Consider the following 21,900-nt stretch of genomic DNA (forward strand, 5'->3'; position numbering starts at 1 on the left):
TGATGCAGCACTGGAAGTGCTCACTTGTCTATGCCAAGAAATTTGGAAGACAGCTACCTGGCCAACTGATTGGAAGAGATCCATATTTGTACTCATTCCAAAGAAAGGTGATTCAACAGAATGAGGAAATTATTGAACAATACCACATGCAAATAAAATAAATAAAAGTGGCTGCAGCAGTACATCAACAGGAAGCTGCCAGAAATTCAAGCTGGATTCAGAAGAGGACGCAGAACGAGGGATATCATTGCTGATGTCAGAGGGATGCTGATTGAAAGCAGAGACTAGCAGAAAGATGTTTACCTGTATTTTATCGACTATGCAAAGGCATTCAACTGTGTGGATCATAAGAAATTATGGATACAATTGAGAAGAATGGGAATTCCAGAATACTTCATTGTGTTCATGAGGAACCTGTACTTAGACCAAGAGGCAGTCATTCGAACAGAATAAGTGGATACTGCGTGGTTTAAAGTCAGGAAAGGTGTGTGTCAGGGGTTATATCATTTCACCATATTTATTCAATCTGTATGCTGAGCAAATAATCTGAGAAGCTGGACTATATGAAGAAGAATGGGACATCAGGATCAGAGGAAGACTCATTAACAATCTGTGATATGCAGATGACACAACCTTGCTTGCTGAAAGTGAAGAGGACTTGAAGCACTTACTGATGAAGATCAAAGACCATAGCCTCCAGTATGGATTAACCCTCAACATAAAGAAAACAAAAATCCTCACAACTGGACCAATAAGCAACACTATGATAAACAGAGAAAAGACTGAAGTTGTCAAGGATTTCATTTTACTGGGATCCACAATCAATAGCCATGGAAGCAGCAGTCAAGAAATCAACGACTTATTGCATTGGGCAAATCTGCTGCAAAAGATCTCTTTAAAGTGTTGAAAAGCAAAGATGTCACTTTAAAGACTAAGGTGTGCCTGACCCAGGCCATGGTGTTTCTGATTGTCTCATATGCATGTGAAAGCTGGACAACGAATAAGGAAGACCGAAGAAGAATCGATGTCTTTGAATTATGGTGTTGGTGAAGAATATTGACTATACCGTGTAGTGCCAGAAGAACGAACAAATCTGTCTTGGAAGAAGTACAGCCAGAATGCTCATTAGAAGCGAGGGTGGTGAGGCTTCGTCTCACATATTTTGGACATGTTATCAGGCGGGACCAGTCCCTGGAGAAGGACATCATGCTTGGTGGAGTGCAGGGTCAGCGAAAAAGAGTAAGACCCTCAATGAGATGGACTGACACAGTGGCTGCAACAATGTGCTCAAGCATAACATCGACTGTGAGGATGGCGCAGGCCCAGGCAGTGTTTTGTTCTCTTGTCCATAGGGTTGTTATGAGTTGGAAGTGACTCGATAGCACCTAACAACAACCACAACAACATACCACATAATTTAGTTATATTTTATGCTTATTAATTATTGTTTTCCTCCCCCAACTAGATGTTAGTCTGTGAGTATAGGGATTTTTGTCATTTGTTCATTGATATACCTCAAGTACCTAAAAGAGTGCCTGGTACATATTAGACAATAAATATATGTGGAATGAATAAATGGATGGACTCACAGCCCAGGAGAGTTCAGTGAAATGCATATGAATAAAGAGCCAGCCCACACAGAGGACCATAAGGAGTAAAGGGTGAAGCTCCCTGTTGTGTTTACCTCTGACAATAATTCCCTGCCTTCATCTCACAAGCTACCATATCAGTTCTTAACCTTTTGTTTATGACCAGTTGTGAGATATGTGTCAAAAATAATTTATAATTAATAATAATTATAGTGCTGAGGTTTGCGATTTACTCAAAAGAAACAAGACCAGATTGAAGGCTATCAGTATAAGACTGTCATCCTTACTCATTTGAATTTCAGTATACTTTCTTGAATGGGAGGAAAACACCCAAGTGATAGGGATCCTGAACAGGACAATCTTACACATGTGGACAGCATCCATCATAGCGCTCTTAGAATATTAAAAGGCTGAGAGTTGATAGGCTATGAGAGCTCTGATCTGACAAAATAAAACTACAGTAAATCTAAACTCTTCCAATCTCCTTTGTCTGAACTCAAAAGATCTAGCTAGAGATCCATACAACCTTTGATAGACGTTATCTCAACATCAAATATTGGACAAATAACTCCCTCTGTAAGAAACAGAGCTCCAGACAGATGAAAAGATAAATGCAAACTTGAGGATTAAAAGCAAATATCCTTTGATGGAAGAGGAATATTGAAAAAAACTATCTGCCTTCCCCACCAGACTGTGACTCCCCTGTATCTCTACTCTAAATATATCACCTGACATAGCCAACGTATGAAGGGTTTTATTCTATAATTTTCATTTATAAAAGAGACTAATGAAGGTATGTGATTTCTGAGTCCCAAACCTCATCTTAGTGTGAGAAAGGGTCTATCTCAGGGAGCTGGTGAAGGGGCGGGGTGCTCAGTACCAGTGAAGGTGACATAAGCGTGGTGGAGTTCACTGAGGTGGCTGGCTGTGTTCTGGAACTGACGCTCCAGTGAGATGAGCTGGCGCTCGGTGCTCCTCTGCTCTTGCGCAGGGTCCATGAAGGGACCAGACAAGGCCTTCTCCAGCAGTCCGTCCAGCTCTGCCAATGCTGCTGCCATCAGCTGCTGCAGCTTGGGCACAATGGCATGTCGCTTGCTGAGCAGGAACTCTGACGCCTGGCTTTTCTCAAACTGAAATGCCTCCCACGTGTCCAGTAGCTGTGAGGCAAGCAGAGGGCAGTCCAGTAGATGTTTTTTGTGGGGAGGGGAAGTGGGTGGGATGGGTGACTCCCTGAATTGTCCTCTCACCGAGATGTCTAGCGCCTCATTTTCAGCACTAAAGAGGCTAAAGTGGTTGCGGATGAGTTCATGAAGGGATCGTATGTATTCCATTCGATCTTCCAGCTCAACGTACTGTTCATTGGCTTCATTCAACTGCAAGGACTACAGCATGAGATCAGCACCCCCTAACTCTGCACACCCCTTCGGGCTGGGGGACACTACTACCCTCTGGAGGCTCCAGATCCCAGCAGGAGCCTTTTAGCCAGCTGGTATCAGGGACCATCTGACCAGGTCTCTCTAAAGCCAGCACAGTTCCTTGCCCACCAGACCATCACCCTGATGACAGGGCAACATGTCCCTATCTGTCTGAGTGCCACAGAGAGCAACACTATGACTCTGAAGGCAGGACTACATCTTTCTCATCACATCAGGGCCTCCCCAGGGGGAGAATTAACAAGGGCAGAACACATCGGTGAGCACAGTTTAAGAGTATCAAGCGCCAATAGGAGCTCAGGGAAGACCTATAGAGAGTATGCTGAATATCTGAGGAGGATGGGCCCTGCATAAGTGAGGCAAGCTTGGTGAGGGAGAGCCCACCTTCTGGGAGCACCGTGCAATAGCATGAATGTCAGAGTTGATGGTTTGGAAGATCTGCATGAAATCTGTGAGCTCTGTCATTAGCTGCTGAGTGCGGCTCCAGCACTCATCCTGCACCTGTGCAAGGATGTCCTTCCTGATGTTGTCCAGCTTGGATTCTGGAGACAGAAGAGGGTCAGGTATTAGGGGATACATGAAAAGAAGGGGTACTGGCAGAATGTTTGGGGTCGAGAGGGGGAGTGGAGCTTAAAAGGAAGCCAGACCATGCATTCGTTCTCTCATTCATTGAATGCTTACTCGGCCCCTGCTCAGTGTCCAGTCAGCTGCTATGCCCTGGGTCCTGGGCTGTGCACCAGTAGACAAGAGTGAATGAGTGAGAAAGAAAGTGCCCCCACCTTCAGAAGCCCACAATACGGTGGCAGAGACAGACATATAAACAGAGAATCACAAACCAGTGTGATAAATGCCCTGGAGTACCCAGGAGCCCTCAACCTGGCACAGCGAGGAGAGGCCTGAGGACGCTGGGGAAGGCCTCCTCAGAGAGAGGGACATTGGAGTTGAATGTGTTGAGTAGTTAATGCTCAAAGAGAAAAAGGCATACCAAGTAGATAAAGCAGCATGTGCAAAGGCATGGAAATGACATGTTCATGAATAACAGAATGCCCTAACAGAGATGGAAGATTTCTGTTTGGGGAGTCTTATTGCCTATGCTTTTGTAGAAGAGGTGCCAAGAAGTGGGTATAATCTGTCTTTTGTTTTTAAGCATTAAAAGACAGGGGCTGTCAGTTGGGTATGGGGCTAGAAGAGAATCCTGGAAGCCTTCCTCAGTAATATGTACAATTCCGTTGTCTCAGAGAGCAGGAATAATATCAATATGATACTTCATCAAATCTAAGATACTACTAATTATAAGAAGCACCACTATTTTACATACCATTAAAAAAAGAAAAACTATGCTATGTAAACTCTGGCATGCCACCAATCATGACCTCTTGAGTTCAGAGATGTTAAAATAAGCATAGAACAGTGAAATACAGTATAGAAATACAGTACACAGTATGCCACGGAATACAGTATAGAGTGCTTACTACATGCCAGGCATTATTTCAGGTACTTTACCTGTATTCTCTCATTTAATCCTCATAAAACTACTTTGAGGTTGATACTATTATTGTCCCTATTTTATAAGCAAGAAAGCTGAGGCTCAGAGAGATTAAGTAACTTGATCAATGCCACACAGTTAATATGTGGCAGAGGAAGGATTCAAACTAAGGCAGCCTGGTGCCACTCTGTCATATTTTCTGTTTTGAGGTGTGAAAAGTAAATCAGCCTATCCCCTGTGGGCATCTCTGCAATTAGAAAGTGGGAGAGTGAGTTGCAGAGATAGATAATTGAGACATACTGGAGACATAATTGAGACAATTTTGGAGACTTGGAGGACATGCCCAAGAGAACTGAGCACTAAGAACTGAGACTGAGAAAGCCCAGGGAGAGGGAAACTATTGAGGGGCACCCTCGGTTGAACAGAACACTGAGGATGTGAACACGTCTTTTTTCAAAATACCCCTCTGGTCTATGACAGTAGCCAGGCCATTGCAGTGCTGCTGCTTTTGGAACAGTAGCATCAGGCAGGTGAAGGCAGACAGGAACTCAACAGCGACACTGTGTGGTATCAAGGAGCAATGGCAGTAGATGCATAAAATACCAGGGTTCCTTGGGATTGGAAGATGGAGATGGATGGGGAGACAGATCTGAGAGGTATTTAGAAGGCAGAAGAATGGAAAGGACTTGGCAATAGGTTGAATGTGGCAGGGTTAGGAAGAGGGAGGAGTAACGGGCGACTCCAGGTTTCTGGTGAGACCAGCTGATCAGAGTGGATAATTATGCCATTCACTGTTGAAGGGTGCCAGGAGAAAGAGGAATAGAGCTGCAGGATAAGAAGATAAAATTAGATCAGTGAGAAGGACGAGAGAAGACAGAGGGAGGTGAAGTCAAATGAAAAAATTATTAAGCACCTACTGCATGCCAGACTCAATGTTAGTATTACAAAGAACATGTCCTCACTACAGTGGTTTAAGAGTTCAGCTGCTAACCAAAAAGTCGGCAGTTCGAATCCACCAGACGCTCCTTGGAAACCCTATGGGGCAGTTCTTCTCTATCCTATAGGGTCACTATAAGTTGGAATTGACTTGACAGCAACGAGTTTGGTTTTATAACTCAATGAGTTAAGTATTATTATGCTCATGTTACAAATTAAAAAAGTGAAGTTCAGTGATCTGCAGTCACAAAGCAGGTGAAAAACAAACCCTGTACTTTTCTGTCTCCATCTGCCCCTCTTAGACAGACCAGCTGATCCTGGACTAAGGAGCAAGAACCTAACAAACTAGAAAAAGAAGACAGACTTCCAGAGCAGCAGTGGAGCAAAGCCTGCCCAAAACAGGGCCAAAAAGAAAGCAGACCAGTCACAGGTCCTCCTTGTTCCTGCCTTGCCAACCTGAACCCCTATACATATGATACGGGAGGCGAGGGCAGGGGAAAGAGTGGGGAGTTTTTGTGGCCTATAAGATACCTTATGAGGCATGTGCTTCATCTGTGAGCAAAGGCAGGGCCAGGCAGGCACTTTCAAGAAAACTCTTTTCAGGCCCCAGTTCCAAGGCCTCCCACCTTCAGGAGGTTCTAGGGGGGCAGTGGGTCCAATAGTATCTAGTCTCTGTAGGAAGTGGACTTTATTGATACTGCCAGCCATGGGGGTTAGTGAGGAAACGGAACAACCTCTCTGTTTCCTAGAACAAATCACTGGCTTACAAGTCTACTCCACTGTAATCCTCTCCAAGTTCAGCTCCTACTCTGAGGCACTTAACTAATACACAACAGCATGAGACATCCTTCCCATGGGAAGGAGGAAGAGACAAGAGGAGACAAGACTAAGTCTTGAACCAGATTTCTCTGAAACCCCTGGATACCAACAACTGGGCCCTGGCCTAGTGGAGGTCAGTAGTGGCAAGAAGAGACCACCCTGTAGTGTGTTTTTGTGCTAACGTGAGACAGTCACAACATAGTAGAAATCATGATGTGATATGTTGTGGCAGGAAGAGGGCTAAAGATAACGTTCCCAAGTCCCCCACAGCTTCTAAATGGTAGATGATACAGAAGCTAGCCAAGAGCTGACAGCCAGTAGGCCGAGATGGGGTTCCTGTGCTGAGGGGTGAAGGACCCTGAAGCAGAAGCTGTAAGATGGTCATCCTAAGACAGACTGGATGAAGGATTCACTAAAGCTCCAAGGATCTGTAACACCAGCAGGAGCCAAGGTGGGATTGAGTTAGCAAAGGGAGACACTCTGGGCCTCGATTAGGCCAAGAGAACACAAGCCAGTTATAGCAGTCCAGGACCCATCATCATCAGAAGCAGTTACGTCAGGAGGCAGGGACCAGGTAATGATGCATGACACCTCAATGAGGGTCACAAGAGATAGCAAAGAAGAGCACACAGGCCAGAGGATCCTCCCCCAATGCCAGATGCCACCTTAGGAAGGCAAAGGAGCAGAGAACACTCGAGAATAAAAACCCAGCCAGAACTGCAGTGTCGATTTTGAATTGATGGATATTCAAGGTAGACTAAATTAGACCAAAAGTGACTACTTTAAACGAAAAGTGCTCTCTTTAATTGGGAATGTTATGTTTTTCCTTCACCATTAACAGAATTTATGACTATAGAGCAAGACAAGATTAGTTAAAGAGAATCTCAACTTATTACACATCCAAGTTTGACTCTTCTACATGTGGGGAATGCAGCATGTCAGATTGCCAAGAATTTCTGTGCAGAAACTGAGCTCAATAGCACAGGCTAAGAATGTTTTCAGTCACATTTGTTTTAAACTACTTCCACACTGTAAGAATAGAAAGTGTCACATGGCAAGAACATGATTCCTAAGGAGCATAAGGAATAAGAAAGGCCAAGACAGATGGTATGTCCTCTGTAGTGACCACACAGTGTTTTGATTGTAAAGGAAAGGGGCTGGGACCTGGAGCTTTGGAAGGCTCCCTGGGTCCAATGAGGGTCCTGCACCAAAGGTCCCTGAAGAACATTTCAGGCACCAGGAGGGCCATGTGGATGGAGGTAAGGAAGGAGGCAGAAAAGAAAAGAGGACAAGAAACACTCACCCATCTCTGCCTGTACTTCACGGCAGCTCAGCAGCAGCAACTTGCCTTTTGTAAGCAACTCGATAGGCATACTGGAGACACGGGCCTGCCAAACATTCAGGTGGCTCACCAGCGTTACATAGTTCTTGATGGGGCAGCCTCTCATGGCCTCCAGCTGCTGAGACCCCCAGGCTTGCAGGAATTCATAAATGTCTGTTACCCAGTGATATTCCCTGCAGAATTCTTGCACCTCACACAGCATGCCCTAGGGGCAGACAAGGAGCTTAGGGCAGAGGTGGGTGGCTATGACGGGAATTGATGGGTCTCATCCCCCTCCTCAAACGTCTGTTCTCACCTCCATCAGGGTCTGTTGTATAGTCATTGCCTGCTGGATTCGAGGGTTATTGTCTAGGTCCTCCTGCAGCTGCTTGTAATTGGGGGTCAAGTACTGGCCCTGCAGGCGGTACCCACGGACCTCCAGGGTTCCAGTATTTGGGAGAGACTTCCAGGGCCACACTAATCCAATATCCTGGCCACAAAAGATGTGCACAGCATCGCTGGGCTGGCCCTGGAACTTGGACGTCAAGAATTTCGTATTCAAGTTGTCCTCTTCATCTTCTGCTATTGGGGCACATGCTACAATTATCCATAAGTACCCTCCAGAGTCCATACACAATCTCCTTCTTCACCCTAAATATGTAAGCACACAACACACACACACACACTCCCTGCTCCTAAGTGAGTTTACCCATACATCTACATCACACACACAGAACACCAGACCCACTGAGGCAATTTATTAGTTAGGGTTGAGGTGCAGAGAACAGAATTCACTCTAGCTAGTATAAGCAGGAAGGGAACTACTACAGAATATTAAATGGGTTGCAGAATAATTGGGAAAGCTGAAAAGAAAAAATAAGGCTCTCTACCTGGTGAATTGGGATGTAACTGCCACATTGCCAGCTATAAAAACACACTGCTATGATCTGCACCAGCAAAATGGATAGCGTATGCCCTGCCTCTCTTCCCTACTTAATCCTGAATTGAAGTCTCAAGTAAATCTAACCGGTGGGTTCTAAATCACGACACCTGGCTGCAAGGGTGTCTGGGAAATGTAGTCTGTAGCATTCCAGCCTCCGCAGAACAGAAATACACACTGGAAGGAAGCTGGAAATGATGTTGAACATGCCAGTTCTCAGTACTTGCCTTAAGGAAGATCCTTGAACCTGGCCTCCCCTTAACTTTTTTAGAACTGGTTGTACGCCAATTTCAATATTTGTGTTAAAACTTTGTATAAAAAGAGGAAAAAGCATCAAAATGTTCAGAAATTAGATCTACACTGCTGCACTAAACAAAGCTCAGTCTTCAGATCTCATCTATATCTACACTTACTCTCTAGGAGATCTCATCCTGTTTCACGGCTTTACGTACCATCTGTTTTCTCCTAGATTTGTGTCCCTAGCCCAGATTGCTCCCTGAATTCAACTCCCATTCAAGCAATTACCAATGCCACATCTCCACTTGGATGTCTAATATGCAACCCTAACATAACAGGTCCAAAACTGAGTTTCTGATTTCTCCCCACAAAAATTATTCTTCCTGCAATCTGCCAGTTTTAGTAAACAGGAACTCAATTCTTCCAGTTGCTCAAGTCAAAAACTTTAAAGTCATCTTTGACTCTTTTCTCACATACAACACACCCATTGAACATCAAATCTTGTTGGCTGTACATTCAAAATACACCCAGAATCCAACCAATTCTCACCACCTCCACAACTGCCCCGCCACAGCCCAAGTTCCCATCATCTCTCACTGCATCACTGCAATACCTTTCTAACTTATCTCCGTGCTTTGGGCCTTGCCTCCAACATCTAACAGTCTTTGCTCCACATAAAAAGAATAATCTTTTAAAAGAATGCCAGAATGGCATCTGGGGTCTTGAGAGCTTGCAAATGGCCATCTAAGATGCATCAATAGGTCCCAACCACCTGGAATAAAGGTGAATGAAGAACACCAGAGACACAAGGAAAGTATTTGCCCAAGAGATAGAAAGTGCCACATAAACCAGAGACTTCATCAGCCTGAGACCAGAAGAACTAGATGGTGCCCGGCTACCACCAATGACCGCCCTGACAGGGAATACAACAGAGAGTCCCGGATGGAGCAGGAGAAAGGTGGGGTGCAGAACTCAAATTCTAGTAAGAAGACCATACTTAATGGTCTGACTGAGACTGGAGAAACCCCAGAAAGCATGGCCCCTGGATTCTCTACCAGCCCAGAACTAAAACAATTTCTGAGGCCAACTCTTCAGACAGGGATTGGACTGGACTGTGGGACATAAAGTGATACTTGTGAGGAGTTTGCCTCTTAAGCTCAAGTTGCTACAAGAGACTAAATGGGTGGCTTCTGTCCACACGTGAGATGGGAAGGCAGAGAGGGTTAGGAGCTGGTTGAATAGACATGGGGACTCGGGGTGGAAAGGAGGAGTGTGCTGTCACAGTATGGGGAGAGCAATTAGGGTCACAGAACAATGTGTGTATAAATTTTTGTATGGGAGACCGACTTGAAATGTAAACTTCATTTGAACTACAACAATAAAAAAAAAATTTAAAAAAAGAATGCCAGAATGGGTTCTGGTAAGATGGTGGTAGTGGCAGCATAGTTTTGAAATCTCCCAAATCCCCACATAAAAATGACAGAGCAATTAGATAGCAAAACCAAAAACGTATGAATACCATTTTCAACAAAACGAAGACAAGGGATCCTCACACACCCTAAAATACGAGTGGGTGAGGACAAGCCAGCAGGGATGGATTACCCAACAAGCAAGGTATGCATAGGTTGTGGTGCATGATGTGGTGAAAGACAGGTGAAATTGTGCACTACAGATTAGTAACTAAACACAATTAAGCCCGTGCATACCGTGCTTACTAGTTAATCTGCCCCTGCACCACCTACAGCCTCAAGACCCACATGGTATCACCATTTGTGAGGAAGGAAGCAGAGGGAAACAATGAGTCACCTAACAGACCTGAGAATAGGAAGCTCCAAGACAGTCAGCAGGAATTTACTGGAAAGCAGAGGGCCAATTTGAGAACAGCCAGTAAAACTGGAAGGGGTTTAGCCCATTCCAATAGTAGGTGAGGTAAGGTCTTGTAGTGGGCTGAATTTTGTCCCCCGTGTTCAAATCCTAACCCCAGGTACCTGTTAATGTGACCTTATTTGGAAACAGGGTCTTTCTAGATGTAATGAAGTAAAGAAGAAGTCATAGTGTATCAGTGTGAGTCCTAAATCCAAAGACTGGTGTCCTTACAAAAAAGAAGAGAGGACCCACAGACACACAGAGGGAAAAAAGCCATGTACAGTTGGAATCCAAGAGTGGAGGGATGCAGTTACAAGCTAAAGAATGCCAAGGACTGGTGGAAGCCACCAGAAGCTAGGACAAGGCAACGAAGGATTCCTCCCCTAGAGCCTTTGGAGGGAGTATGGGGTTGCTGACACCTAGATTTTGGCCTCCAGAACTGTGAGAGAACAAATTTCCGTTTTAGCCATCTAACTTGTGGTACTTTGCTACAGCAGCCCTAGGAAATGAATACAGGTCTATAGGGGCAGAAGCAGTCTGTGGGGGCAGAAGCAGTCTGTGTGTTATGGGCTCTTGAAACCAACGAGCCAGGCTCCTTTCTGGAACAGGGCCCAGCACTAAGAAGATGCTGCTGGGAATAGAAGCAATAAAGAAAAAGAAAAGAACAGGTCCAGATAAAGTAAGGGAGGGAAACAGAAACCAGAAAGTAAGCCACTATTTTTTTAATACTACAGAAAAACAATAGAAAAGGTAACTGAGGCATTAGAAAACTATTCGGAGCTAAGCCTCCTTCTAAAAGTTCAGGGAATCTAATTTCTAAAATATGCAATGAAAAGTATCACCATCAAAACCCATACATAGCTCTTACAAGAAAAAAGAGAATAAGAGAATAAGGAATAGAAATAACATCCCTGGAGACAAAGAAAGCATTTGAGAAATAGATCAGAACTCTATCCCACCATCACAAAGAAGCTAAAAAACATTAGGAAAATTATGTCAGGAAGAACAACACATTGCAGAATTAGAAAAGTTCAGAAATTATGTGATAGACTCAGGAAAGAACTAGAAATAAAAGAAAAAACATCATTTCAGAATAGAAACTTAAAAAGGAACATGACATACATACATATTTACCACAAACAAACAAACAAACAAAAAAACCCCAAGGGAAGAAAAAAAAAATCATGCATAACTAATCCACATGCTGACTTCATCTAATGCTCATGTTGAAAAACAATTATTTCAAAAAATGGTGCAGAAGCTTCTAACCACCAGCAGAGGGCAAAATTACCTCTGTGTTAAAATGAGCTTCCTCCCTTTGTTATAAAGAGATGTTCAAATAACCTTGCTGAACTTTAGTTACATCATATGTAAAATGTAAATAAACCATCATTACTTAATAAAAAAGGAACATAAGAGCAAATAAACACAACGGATAATACCTTAAGAGAAACAGAAGCTGAAAAGAAGGATAATTATAAAAGTCAAAAAAGAAATCAATTTTAAAAAAGGTTTCAAGAGACAGGGACAAATACTAGAGATAGGTAATTAGTATCCAGTATATAGACAACAGGAGCCCTGGTGGTGCGGTGGTTAAGCATTCAGCTGCTAACCAAAAGGTCAGCAGTTTGTATCCACCAGCCGCTCCTTGGAAACCGTATGGAGCAGTTTGGGCACTTCTACTCTGTCCTATAGGGTGCTATGAGTCAGAACCGACTTGATGGCAACAGTTTTTTTAAATACAGCAGGTCCCTGAAGAAAAAAGCCAACGCAAGGGAAGAGAGCAAATACTAAATCTTTAATTCAAAAAGTGAATTTAGTTCAAGAAAACTTTCCTGAAATGTAAAAGATCTAAAACTACATTTTGAAAGAACATACCTGGGAATAGTATCTGAGAATACTGCCCCAGAATGTTCTATACCAAGACATATTCTAGTAAAATTAATGAATTTCAAGGAAAAAGAAAAAAAAAATACTTTAGACATCTAGGCATAAGGAGCAAGTGGTTTATAAGGGAAAGAAAATCAGATTCTTATCAGCCTGTATGACAGCAACTTTTAATGCCAGAAGAAAATGGAATAACATATTTAAGATATGCAAGAAAAAAAAGGGTGAGACAATAATTTTATATCCAGTAATACTATCAAAGGGCACAGTTATCAATATGTAAGAACTTGGGAATTATATTCCCACAAGCCTTTCCAAGGAATTTAATAGAGAATGAGCTTCAGACAAACAAAATCACTAGAGAGACAACAACATAAGGACTGCTGGGGAGCATTAAATATGTTGTTAGTTGTGGAACTAAGATTGTGAAGGTTAGAAGGGAGAGAGTATAGTATGAAATGATGATGTACAGTGCTGGTGATTATCTTGCTTGCTGATGATTATCTGCAGAATGGAACTCTGGAAGGCATATTGGTTGACTATCCAACAGCTATCATCCCCCTCTCCCTTCTTCTGAGTTGGTTTTTGCAAATTCCCTAAACCTGTTTATCTGGAAATGCCCTAATTTCGTCATCATATTTGAGAGACAGTTTTGCTGGATATATAATTCTTGGCTGGCAATTCTTTTCCTTCAAGGCTTTATATATGTCATCCCATTGCCTTTTTGCCTGCATGGTTTCTGCTGAGTAGTCTGAGCTTATTCTTATTGACTCTCCTTTGTAGATGACTTTTTGTTTATCCCAAGCCGCTCTTAAAACTATCTTTGGTTTTGGCAAGTTTGATTATGTCTTGGTGACTTTCTTTTGGGATCTACCTTATGTTGGGTTCGATGAGCATCTTGGATAGATATCTTCTCATCTTTCACGATACCAGGGAAGTTTTCTGCTAGCAAATCGTCAATTCTCTCTGTATTTTCTGTTATCCCCCCCTGTTCTGGTACGCCAATCACTCATAGGTTATTCCTCTTGATAGAATCCCACATAATTCTTAGAGTTTCATTTTTTAAAATCCTTTTATCTGATTTTTCCTCAAATAAGTTGGTGTCAAGTACTTTATCTTCAATCCCACTAATTCTGACTTCCATTGCCTCAATTCTGCTCCTATGACTTTCTATTGAGTTGTCTAATTCTGAAATTTTATTGTTGATCTTCTGGATTTCTGAATGCTGTCTCTCTATGGATTCTTGCAGCCTGTTAAATTTGTCATTATGCTCTTCTCTAATCTTAAGTTCCTCTATTGTGTGTTCTGTGTTTTGCATAATTTCCTTCCTGATGTCTTGAAGAGTTCGGTATATTAATCTTTTGTATTCTGCCTCTGTAATTCCAAGAAATTTTCTTCCTCCAGAAAATCTCTAGATTCTTTATTTTGGGAGCTTGCTGAAGCCACCATGGTCTGCCTCTTTATGTGATTGGATATTGACTGTTGTCTCCTAGCCATCAATAGGTTTTTATTTTATGTTTACTTACTGTGTCCTAGCTTCTTGTTTTTTGTTTTGATATGCCCAAATAGGCTGCTCGTGTGAACTAGCCTGATCCCTGGTGCCCCTGAAGCTCCAACGTCCTGCCACCAAGTGGCCAGACCTGCCACTAAGTATGTGAGCCCAGGAGTCCACCCACTTCTCCTGTATGGATTCAGCTCAGGTGTCCAGGTAGTCAGCCACCAAGTGTGTGGTGCAGGCTCTCACCTACAGTCCTAGATAGGCATGGGTGATTGGTGTAGGCACAGACATCCAGCTGTAGCAGGGGGACGCACGCTGAGCAAGGCAGGGGGCTAACAGCTGCCCCCGAGTGTCCAGGAGGTAAGCGTGTCCCTGTTCCCTAAAGCGTGTAGGTGGGTGGGTTTTGCAGCTGGACTATGAGCACCCAATGTTGTTGGCTGTAAGGACTGGGGGGCACCTCTTATTCTTGGGCCCCTATCACAGGCGGCTAGGTAGCTTGGGTGGAGCCACCAGTCCTCAGGCCCCTGATGTGGGTAGGTGAAGACCCTGCTTAATGGGCAGAGCAGTGTCAAATGTCACGAACCTGCCACTTCACAGCTGAAACAGTTGAAGTTAGACTTCAGGAATATACCCTGTTGTACTGCGGTAATGAGGGGCTATGCTGTTGAAATGGGCCCACACAAGTCTATGCAGGGAGAAAGGCATTCAAAGTCCATGGATCCCTTATGCCTGTGCCTAGGCAAAGGCGCTGTGCCTACCCTGAGTTCCTGGCTTAGGGGAGCTGGCAGATTATTTCTTCCCCGTTTGTTAATTTGTTCCCTCTTCAAGGCCAGGAGAATGGCTCAGGGCACATGATGGGTCCTACTTCAGGCCCAGGGGACTCAGCAGTCGCTGAAGCTGTTCTGAACCCAGGAGGTAAATGGGAGAGAGGTTTTTCCCTAAGGGGGGTATTTTTGATCCGTGCGGTAGGCCAGATGCAAATACTTATCTTTTGCCGATCAAGGGCTGCTGCTCACTAGTTCTGGATAGCCGAGTGGACTCTTTGCCACTGGGTCTCTCCCAATGTGGAAAACACCTCCCGATTGCTGCTGCTTGCCTGCCTCACTGCTCACCCCTGAGCTGATCCAGGCTGAAGGGTTCCAGCTTCCGCCGGGTCAGGTCTGGCAACTCCTCACTGCTTCTGAACTGTCTCTCCCTCCCACTGTCACTGAGTCCAATTCTTCAATTTTGCCTTTGATGTTTAGGGCTCATAAAATGTCATATATAATCAATTGACTTGTTTTTTCAGGTCTTTGTTGTAAGAGGGACCACTGGAAGTGTCTGACTACTCTGCCATCTTGGCCCTGCCTCCTCCCTTCTTCTGTGTTAGTAGATCCCACTCTTCCATGAGAAACTGAAGATTTCAACCACTTGGTTTCCCAGCCTTTCTTGCAGCTAGAGGTAGCCACATGACCTAGAGTTTGCCAATGAGATGTAAAAGTTGAGTGTGCTGGGAGTTTCTGGAAAAGATTTCCTTTCTTGATAAAAAGTGAGAGTCAGGCAAGGTGAGCTCCCTTGCCAACCTTGCCTCTCCTTCTTCCCCTGATTTTGCTTGAGAATGGGATGCTTGGTGCTACAGCTTGTCTTGTAACTATGAGGCAATAAGCCTGAGGATGAAAAAATACTTGATTGTAGCCTCCCCCACCACACATGCCCTTCTAAAAGGACCTGCCCTCATCTATAGCTAAAAGGAGGCAGGAGTGAAGGAAGGGTATAAAGAATCTGGGACTTGATGATGTTTGAGCCACTGAACCAACTCTGGAACCATCTACCTATAGACTTCCCGTTATGTGAGATAGTCGTTTTATTGTTTAGCCACTGTTAGGTCTTGATTCTTCCAACTGAAAGCATTCTCAGTGGTTCAAAATTCAAACAGACAAGCAAAGTCAAGAGACTAAGAGAAAGAAACAAAGTCCTGGTGATCTTGCCTGAGCCCTGAATCCAGCTGAGCCTGAATCCAGCTGCATCCATGGATTTCCTAGTTATGTAAGCCAATAAATTCCCCTTTTTGCTTACCTAGTTTTGAGTTAGGATTATGTAACCTCAAACCAACTTGCACATTCAGGTTCACATAATATATGTTTATAGCCAAGTACAAGCATAACTGAAGATGGCAGCCTCCTCAACCATACATGTCCTTCTAAAGGATCTGCCCTTGCCTCTAGCTAAAACCAGTTAATTTACATCATGATCCATTCCCCTTGCTATAACTTAAGGATACATGATTAAAATCCATAGGACAGGCTGAATCAATCAGATTCCTTGTCTTGAGGACTTGAACTAAGTCAGTCACATCACCAGGAAATTTAACTGAAAGGTCATATACAATCAAGGATGGAGTTGGTGCCATAGAACGAACAAATTTTAAGGCATGTAAAACCAACCAATAAGAAAGCAAAAATCAAGAAGCAGCAGAGACAGCTGATTAATACAGAATCGGGGAAATTGGGAGGATGCACAGAGAAAAGTAGAGATGAAAGGATAAGCAGCAATTTGAGAGACAGGGGTGGTCTTTCTGACTTTTTAGTTTCAATTTCTGTGAAGCTTAGTGCTGCTATTTCTTTTCTGGCTTTGAATATTGGTGGTTTTCTGTTTTGTGAGCTCCAAAACACAACACAAGGTTGAAAAACTATGATTCTAGCTGCCAAGACCCACGAAAGTGCCCAGGTAATATGGTGCTACACAAAGTCAATTCACATGTGATTCAGAGCAATGGGGGAAAAAAGCTAGTATATTTTTAATGTGATTTGGCAAAAGGAATATCCCAACAAAACACAAATCACTAATAATTTCATAGCCAAGGTAAGAGTGAGATAAAATGTGCTGATGATAAGAAATCTGTTATTAATTGAAACAAAGACACACAAGCTACCTGTCATCTCTGAGGCATTCAGGGCTTCAATTTCAAATATATATGTATTAGTATAATACATATAAGTCTACTTCCAATGTCAACATGGAGTTCCAATTTAAAATATAAACCCAACTTTGAAAGATGTTGATAATATAGATCTTTGCTCTAGGTTTCCTTGAGTGAGTGACTCAGACACTTCATAAAGAGCAAAGCTTCTTGTCAAACCTATTAATCCAACTCTCCATCTCTTCAAAATGTCTTACAGGTTGGCAAGAAAAAAAAACCCCTCCTTCCCTGTCACCTATGAATCCGCCCACTGCCATACTGCTTCCCTCTATCCTCTTCATGGTCATACTCTTCATATCTCACACTCCCAAGAGGCCCTTCCCGCCCATGCAGAGCCCTGGCAAAAAATATAGTAATCACAGTCTTCATTCTTCGCATCCTACCTCTAAGCTAACTTCAACACCACCCCAAGCAAATGTACATCAAAATACTTTATAATAAAAATCAGGAGGTCCTTTGTTCCTTTTTGTAAAAGATTTATCTTACAACAAATATCAAAAAGATATTCTAACCCCGGAAAGCATGGCCCCTGGCTTATCAGCCCACAACTAAAACAATTTCTGAGGCCAACTCTTCAGACAGGGATTGGACTGAACTGTGTGATACTCCTGAGGAGTGTACCTCTTAGCTCAAGTAGATACAAGAGACTAAACGGGCAGCTTCTGTCCGGAGGTGAGATGGGAAGGCAGAGAGGGTTAGGAGCTGGTTGAATGGACGTGGGGAATCAGGGGTGGAAAGGAGGAGTGTGCTGTCACAGTATGGGGAGAGCAATTAGGGTCACATAACAATGCACGTATAAATTTTTGTATGGGAGACTAACTTGAAACGTAAACTTCATTTAAACTACAACAATAAAAAAAAAAGATTCTGATCTTAGTAAGATATTGTCAGCTAAAGTTAATGTAAGAACTTTAATGTAATAGTTTTTGAACTTGACACCTGGCAGATCAGAAAAGTGATTATCTGACTACATTTTCTCAGTTTCGACTGTGGAAAATTTCTATTAAGATTGTAAGAACATCAGATAATAGTATCAACACTCTACTTGATTGCAAAATGTTCTAGTACTAAGACTTTCTCGAAAGTGTTGAAAGACACAACTTATGACTGGGGATATGTTGTATTTGCACACATTTGCAACCATTTTATTAATAATACATTGGATTTTCTTCTAATGACTAAAATATAGCCAATGTGTAAGTTTCTATTGTAAAGGGATTCATCTTTCATATTTTAGTGTATAAGTAGAGGTGTTGAAATTATTCTGTTATTTGGTTACATTATCATACAAATTTTGACTTCTGTAAAAGATTTTTAAGACTGAAGTATGTTTCCTAAAGACTACTAGTAGTATTTTAATTACTCCTTGTTTACTTTTATTGATAGTTACTCCATTTTTCTTAAAGAACTTTAGGAAAATCCTAAATCAGCATTGGTTCTGGTTCCTCCAAATATTAGTCTGATTTTTCATGCTGATGTTTTTTTCTTCAAATTTTTATTTTAAAAATTTTCAAACATAGAAAGGTTTAAAGAATGTTCTATGAACACGATTATCCTGCTACCTAGATCAACAACTAACATTTTGTCACATTGCTTTATCTGTTTATCCATCTATCTTTTCTCTCCCTTGAACCATTTAAAAAGATGCAAGCAGCATGACACTTCACTCCTAAATACAGTAGTCCATGTTGTTCTTTTAAAAGTGGAAGAGACAAACTAAGGCATAACAAGAGATATTTTCACTTTCATTATAATTTAGAATAAAAGTTCAAGATTTTTTTTTAAACCATTCAAAGCAAAATACTGCAAAATAAATATCTGTGATACAAATGAGTACAGAACATGAGAAAATAGGTGAAATGGCTGATTTAGCTAAGTTTTTAATAACAATAATAAGAAATTACTATCTGTAGTATGTATATTATGTGTTGAATCCCATACTAGATATACCTCCTCCTTTACTCTTCAAACAATACTGCAAGTTAGGTAATTTTGTTATTCCCATTTTGCAGATTAGGAAACTAAACTCACATAGGTGCATATAGCTGGGATTTGAATCAACATGTGTCTGAATCCAGAGTCCTTCCTCTTTCCACTGTACCATGTAAAGCAAATATCAATAGTCTCCAACAACCTACATTCATTTTGAGGAAAAAATATGACCCATATGGCATAATTTGTAAAATGGGCTCCTTTCGACGGATCTTTTTCCGCTTTTGTCACCTATTTCCTAAAATTAACTTTGTGTCGTTAAATCATCTTACTGAAAACATACTAGGTGAATGGGAAAAGGAAAAAGCATCTACATGTCAAATGTGACTGAATGTATTTAATGATTTTATTTGTCATGGTGTTAATACTTCAAATAAAGAAAATGTAAAGATGCATTTTCTCCCTGTGGGTAACAAGTTTAAAGATTGATAACCAATGATAACTGATAATCCTAAAATAGCTCAATAATACCAATGAATTACTCTGTATGAAATGAAAAAGAGTTGTATGAAATAAATACTGAGCAAGCAGAGTTCTTCAAATAAGTACAAAGTTAACCTAGCAATCAAATTTAACAGTAGATGAAATACATATATGACATTAGAGAAAATCTCATGGAGTGTACATGAACAGGTGAAGGACAATGTACTTACATACTTTTATATACCCCTCTTTTCACTCTGGTGCATGCACACGTATACACATAAGCATATACATGAGTGAGCAAAAACACCCCCTACCCCAACCTCTCTAACACCTGTGTGCAGTACGCAGGTTAGAGCTGCTCCATCCACACCCAAGGCCTGATTCCCAGACTGTAGAGCCTGGGCCTTCTGCCCTCTTCCCATGCCATCAGCACTCTGCATTTTCCATGTGCCCTTCCCCCTCCTTCCAGCCTACTCTCTGCCTAGGTTTCCTTAAATACCTTGAGAATACAGGGAATCCCAGGAAATCTGGAGGTCTGCAGATTGCATCACCTTCACACCAAGATATGGAGAAGGGGCAGAAACAGAAAACAATGAGGGATTAAGACCAGGTTGAGGGCTTCTCATTACACAGAAGATAGGAAGTGGAAATTCCTACAGTCAGCCCCCTGCCCTCTCCAGAATACCTGCAGGATAGAGGCCTTGACAGACTGTAGGCCCCCCTTTAGAATCTGGATCATCTTTTCAATAGAGGGTGCATGAGACAGCTGGCCACAACTGTCAAAGACCAGCTGTGCTGTGAGAAAGGGTTTCTTCCTTGGGGCCTGTAAAAGAAGAGTCAGGAGGGGTCTTGGGGCAAGCTGTCAGCATCCATTCACCCATCCAGCCTGTGACTGCCTGCCCACCTCCACACATGCCACCCACCACCTCACTTGCAGGATGTTGGCCACAAAGGAAGTTATCTCCTCCTCCACGATGGACACAAGGCTCTGGCAAATCATGTAGTCTACCAGGCGGGCAAGATATCCCAGCTGCAGCAGCCAGGCCTCTGCCTGCTTCAGCCTCTGCTCCAGCTCCTGGCGCTGTACCCTCTGGAGGTAGATGGAGCCCTGATTTCTCCCGATCTTGCAACTTTGCACTCGCTCCTGCAGGCCCTGCTGCATGTGGTACGTGTCCTTGTGAACCTGCCAGTGTACAGCAGAAAACTCATTAGGGATGGGGTGGAGAGCAAACTGACCACCTCCCGGTCTGAGCAAACTCTCAGGTCTTGGAGCCCGAAACCTAGATGTGCACATGGGAGGTGATTTTTAGCCCCAGAAACTGCAAAATGACCACAGAAGATGGGAAACGGAGAACATATATTGAGAAGCTATAATGTGCTGGAGTCCCTAGGTAGTACAAACAGTTAACTTTGCTGCTAAACAAAATGTTGAAGGTTTGAGTCCATCCAGAGGCACCTCAAAAGAAATGCCTGGTGATCTACTTCCAAAAAATCAGCCGCTGAAAACCCTATGGAGCATGTTTCTACTCCAACACACATAGGGTTGCCATGAGTTGGGGTCGACTTGATGGCAACTAGTTTTTTGGTTTATAATGTGCTAATGTGACAGGTCATGGCCAGGCCTGTCTACTGAAAGTCCCCAGGACGGAACTCAAACAGAAAATTTATGCATGTGTAAATAGAGAGGTTTACCACATATGGCATAACCAAATAAAAAGAAAGATTGGATAAGTAAGGCTCAGGAATAATTCCAGGACATAGACTCTCTAGTCATTACGCCTGGGTGATGTGGCCTGCTAAGTAACATAATACTGTCTTATGTTAGAGGACATAAAATCCCAGATATCAAGACTTATTATAAAGCTACAATAACTAAGACAGTGTGACACTGCTAAAGATACAAATAGACTAGCAGAACAGAATAGAGTCCAGAAGCAGATTCACACATATACAGCCATCCGATTTATGACAAAGGCATAACTGCAATTAAGTGGGGGGAATGATAGTCTTTGCAATAAATGGGGAAAAAAAAAAAACCTTGTCTCTTACCTCACACTATATGTAAAAATTAATTTTAAATGGCTCATAGACCTAAATGTGAAAGATAAAATAATAAAACTTCAAGAAGAAAACATAGCAGAATATTTACATGACCTTGGGGCAGGAAAGGATGTCTTAAACCAGTACTCAAAAAGCACTAACTAAAAAGACGGATAAATTGAACTTCGTGAAAATTAAGAAATTCTGTTCATCAAAAGACACTCTGAAAAGGTAAGTTACAGATTGGGAAGAAATGTCTACAATACATATACTTGACACAGAACTCATATCTAGAATATATAAAGAATTCCTACAAATTAATAAGAAAAAAAAAGCAAGCCTGTGAGCAACCATCTATGATACTCCACTTGTCTCACTCCTTTGGGAGCAAGGGAGAATGAAGAAAATAAGATACAAGGAAAAGAACAGTCCAAAGGACTAACGGACCACAGCTACCAAGGCCTCCACCAG

At 42.4% G+C, this 21,900-nt stretch overlaps 1 protein-coding gene across 1 annotated transcript in view; it reads right to left on the minus strand.

Annotated features, from left to right (window-relative positions):
* The window catches only part of DNHD1 (dynein heavy chain domain 1), a 74,886-nt gene that overhangs the window by 35,489 nt on the left and 17,497 nt on the right, over positions 1-21,900 (minus strand). The window contains exons 6-12 of the mRNA XM_004389049.2: positions 20,321-20,572; positions 20,075-20,212; positions 19,889-19,940; positions 7,901-8,166; positions 7,567-7,810; positions 3,407-3,564; positions 2,470-2,962 (exon numbers count right to left, since the gene is read on the minus strand). Coding sequence (XP_004389106.1) covers positions 2,470-2,962; positions 3,407-3,564; positions 7,567-7,810; positions 7,901-8,166; positions 19,889-19,940; positions 20,075-20,212; positions 20,321-20,572 — 1,603 coding nt within the window. The remainder of the gene's footprint in view (positions 1-2,469; positions 2,963-3,406; positions 3,565-7,566; positions 7,811-7,900; positions 8,167-19,888; positions 19,941-20,074; positions 20,213-20,320; positions 20,573-21,900) is intronic.

Source organism: Trichechus manatus, unplaced genomic scaffold (assembly GCF_000243295.1).
Source record: "Trichechus manatus latirostris isolate Lorelei unplaced genomic scaffold, TriManLat1.0 scaffold00232, whole genome shotgun sequence".
Lineage (NCBI taxonomy): Eukaryota > Metazoa > Chordata > Mammalia > Sirenia > Trichechidae > Trichechus > Trichechus manatus.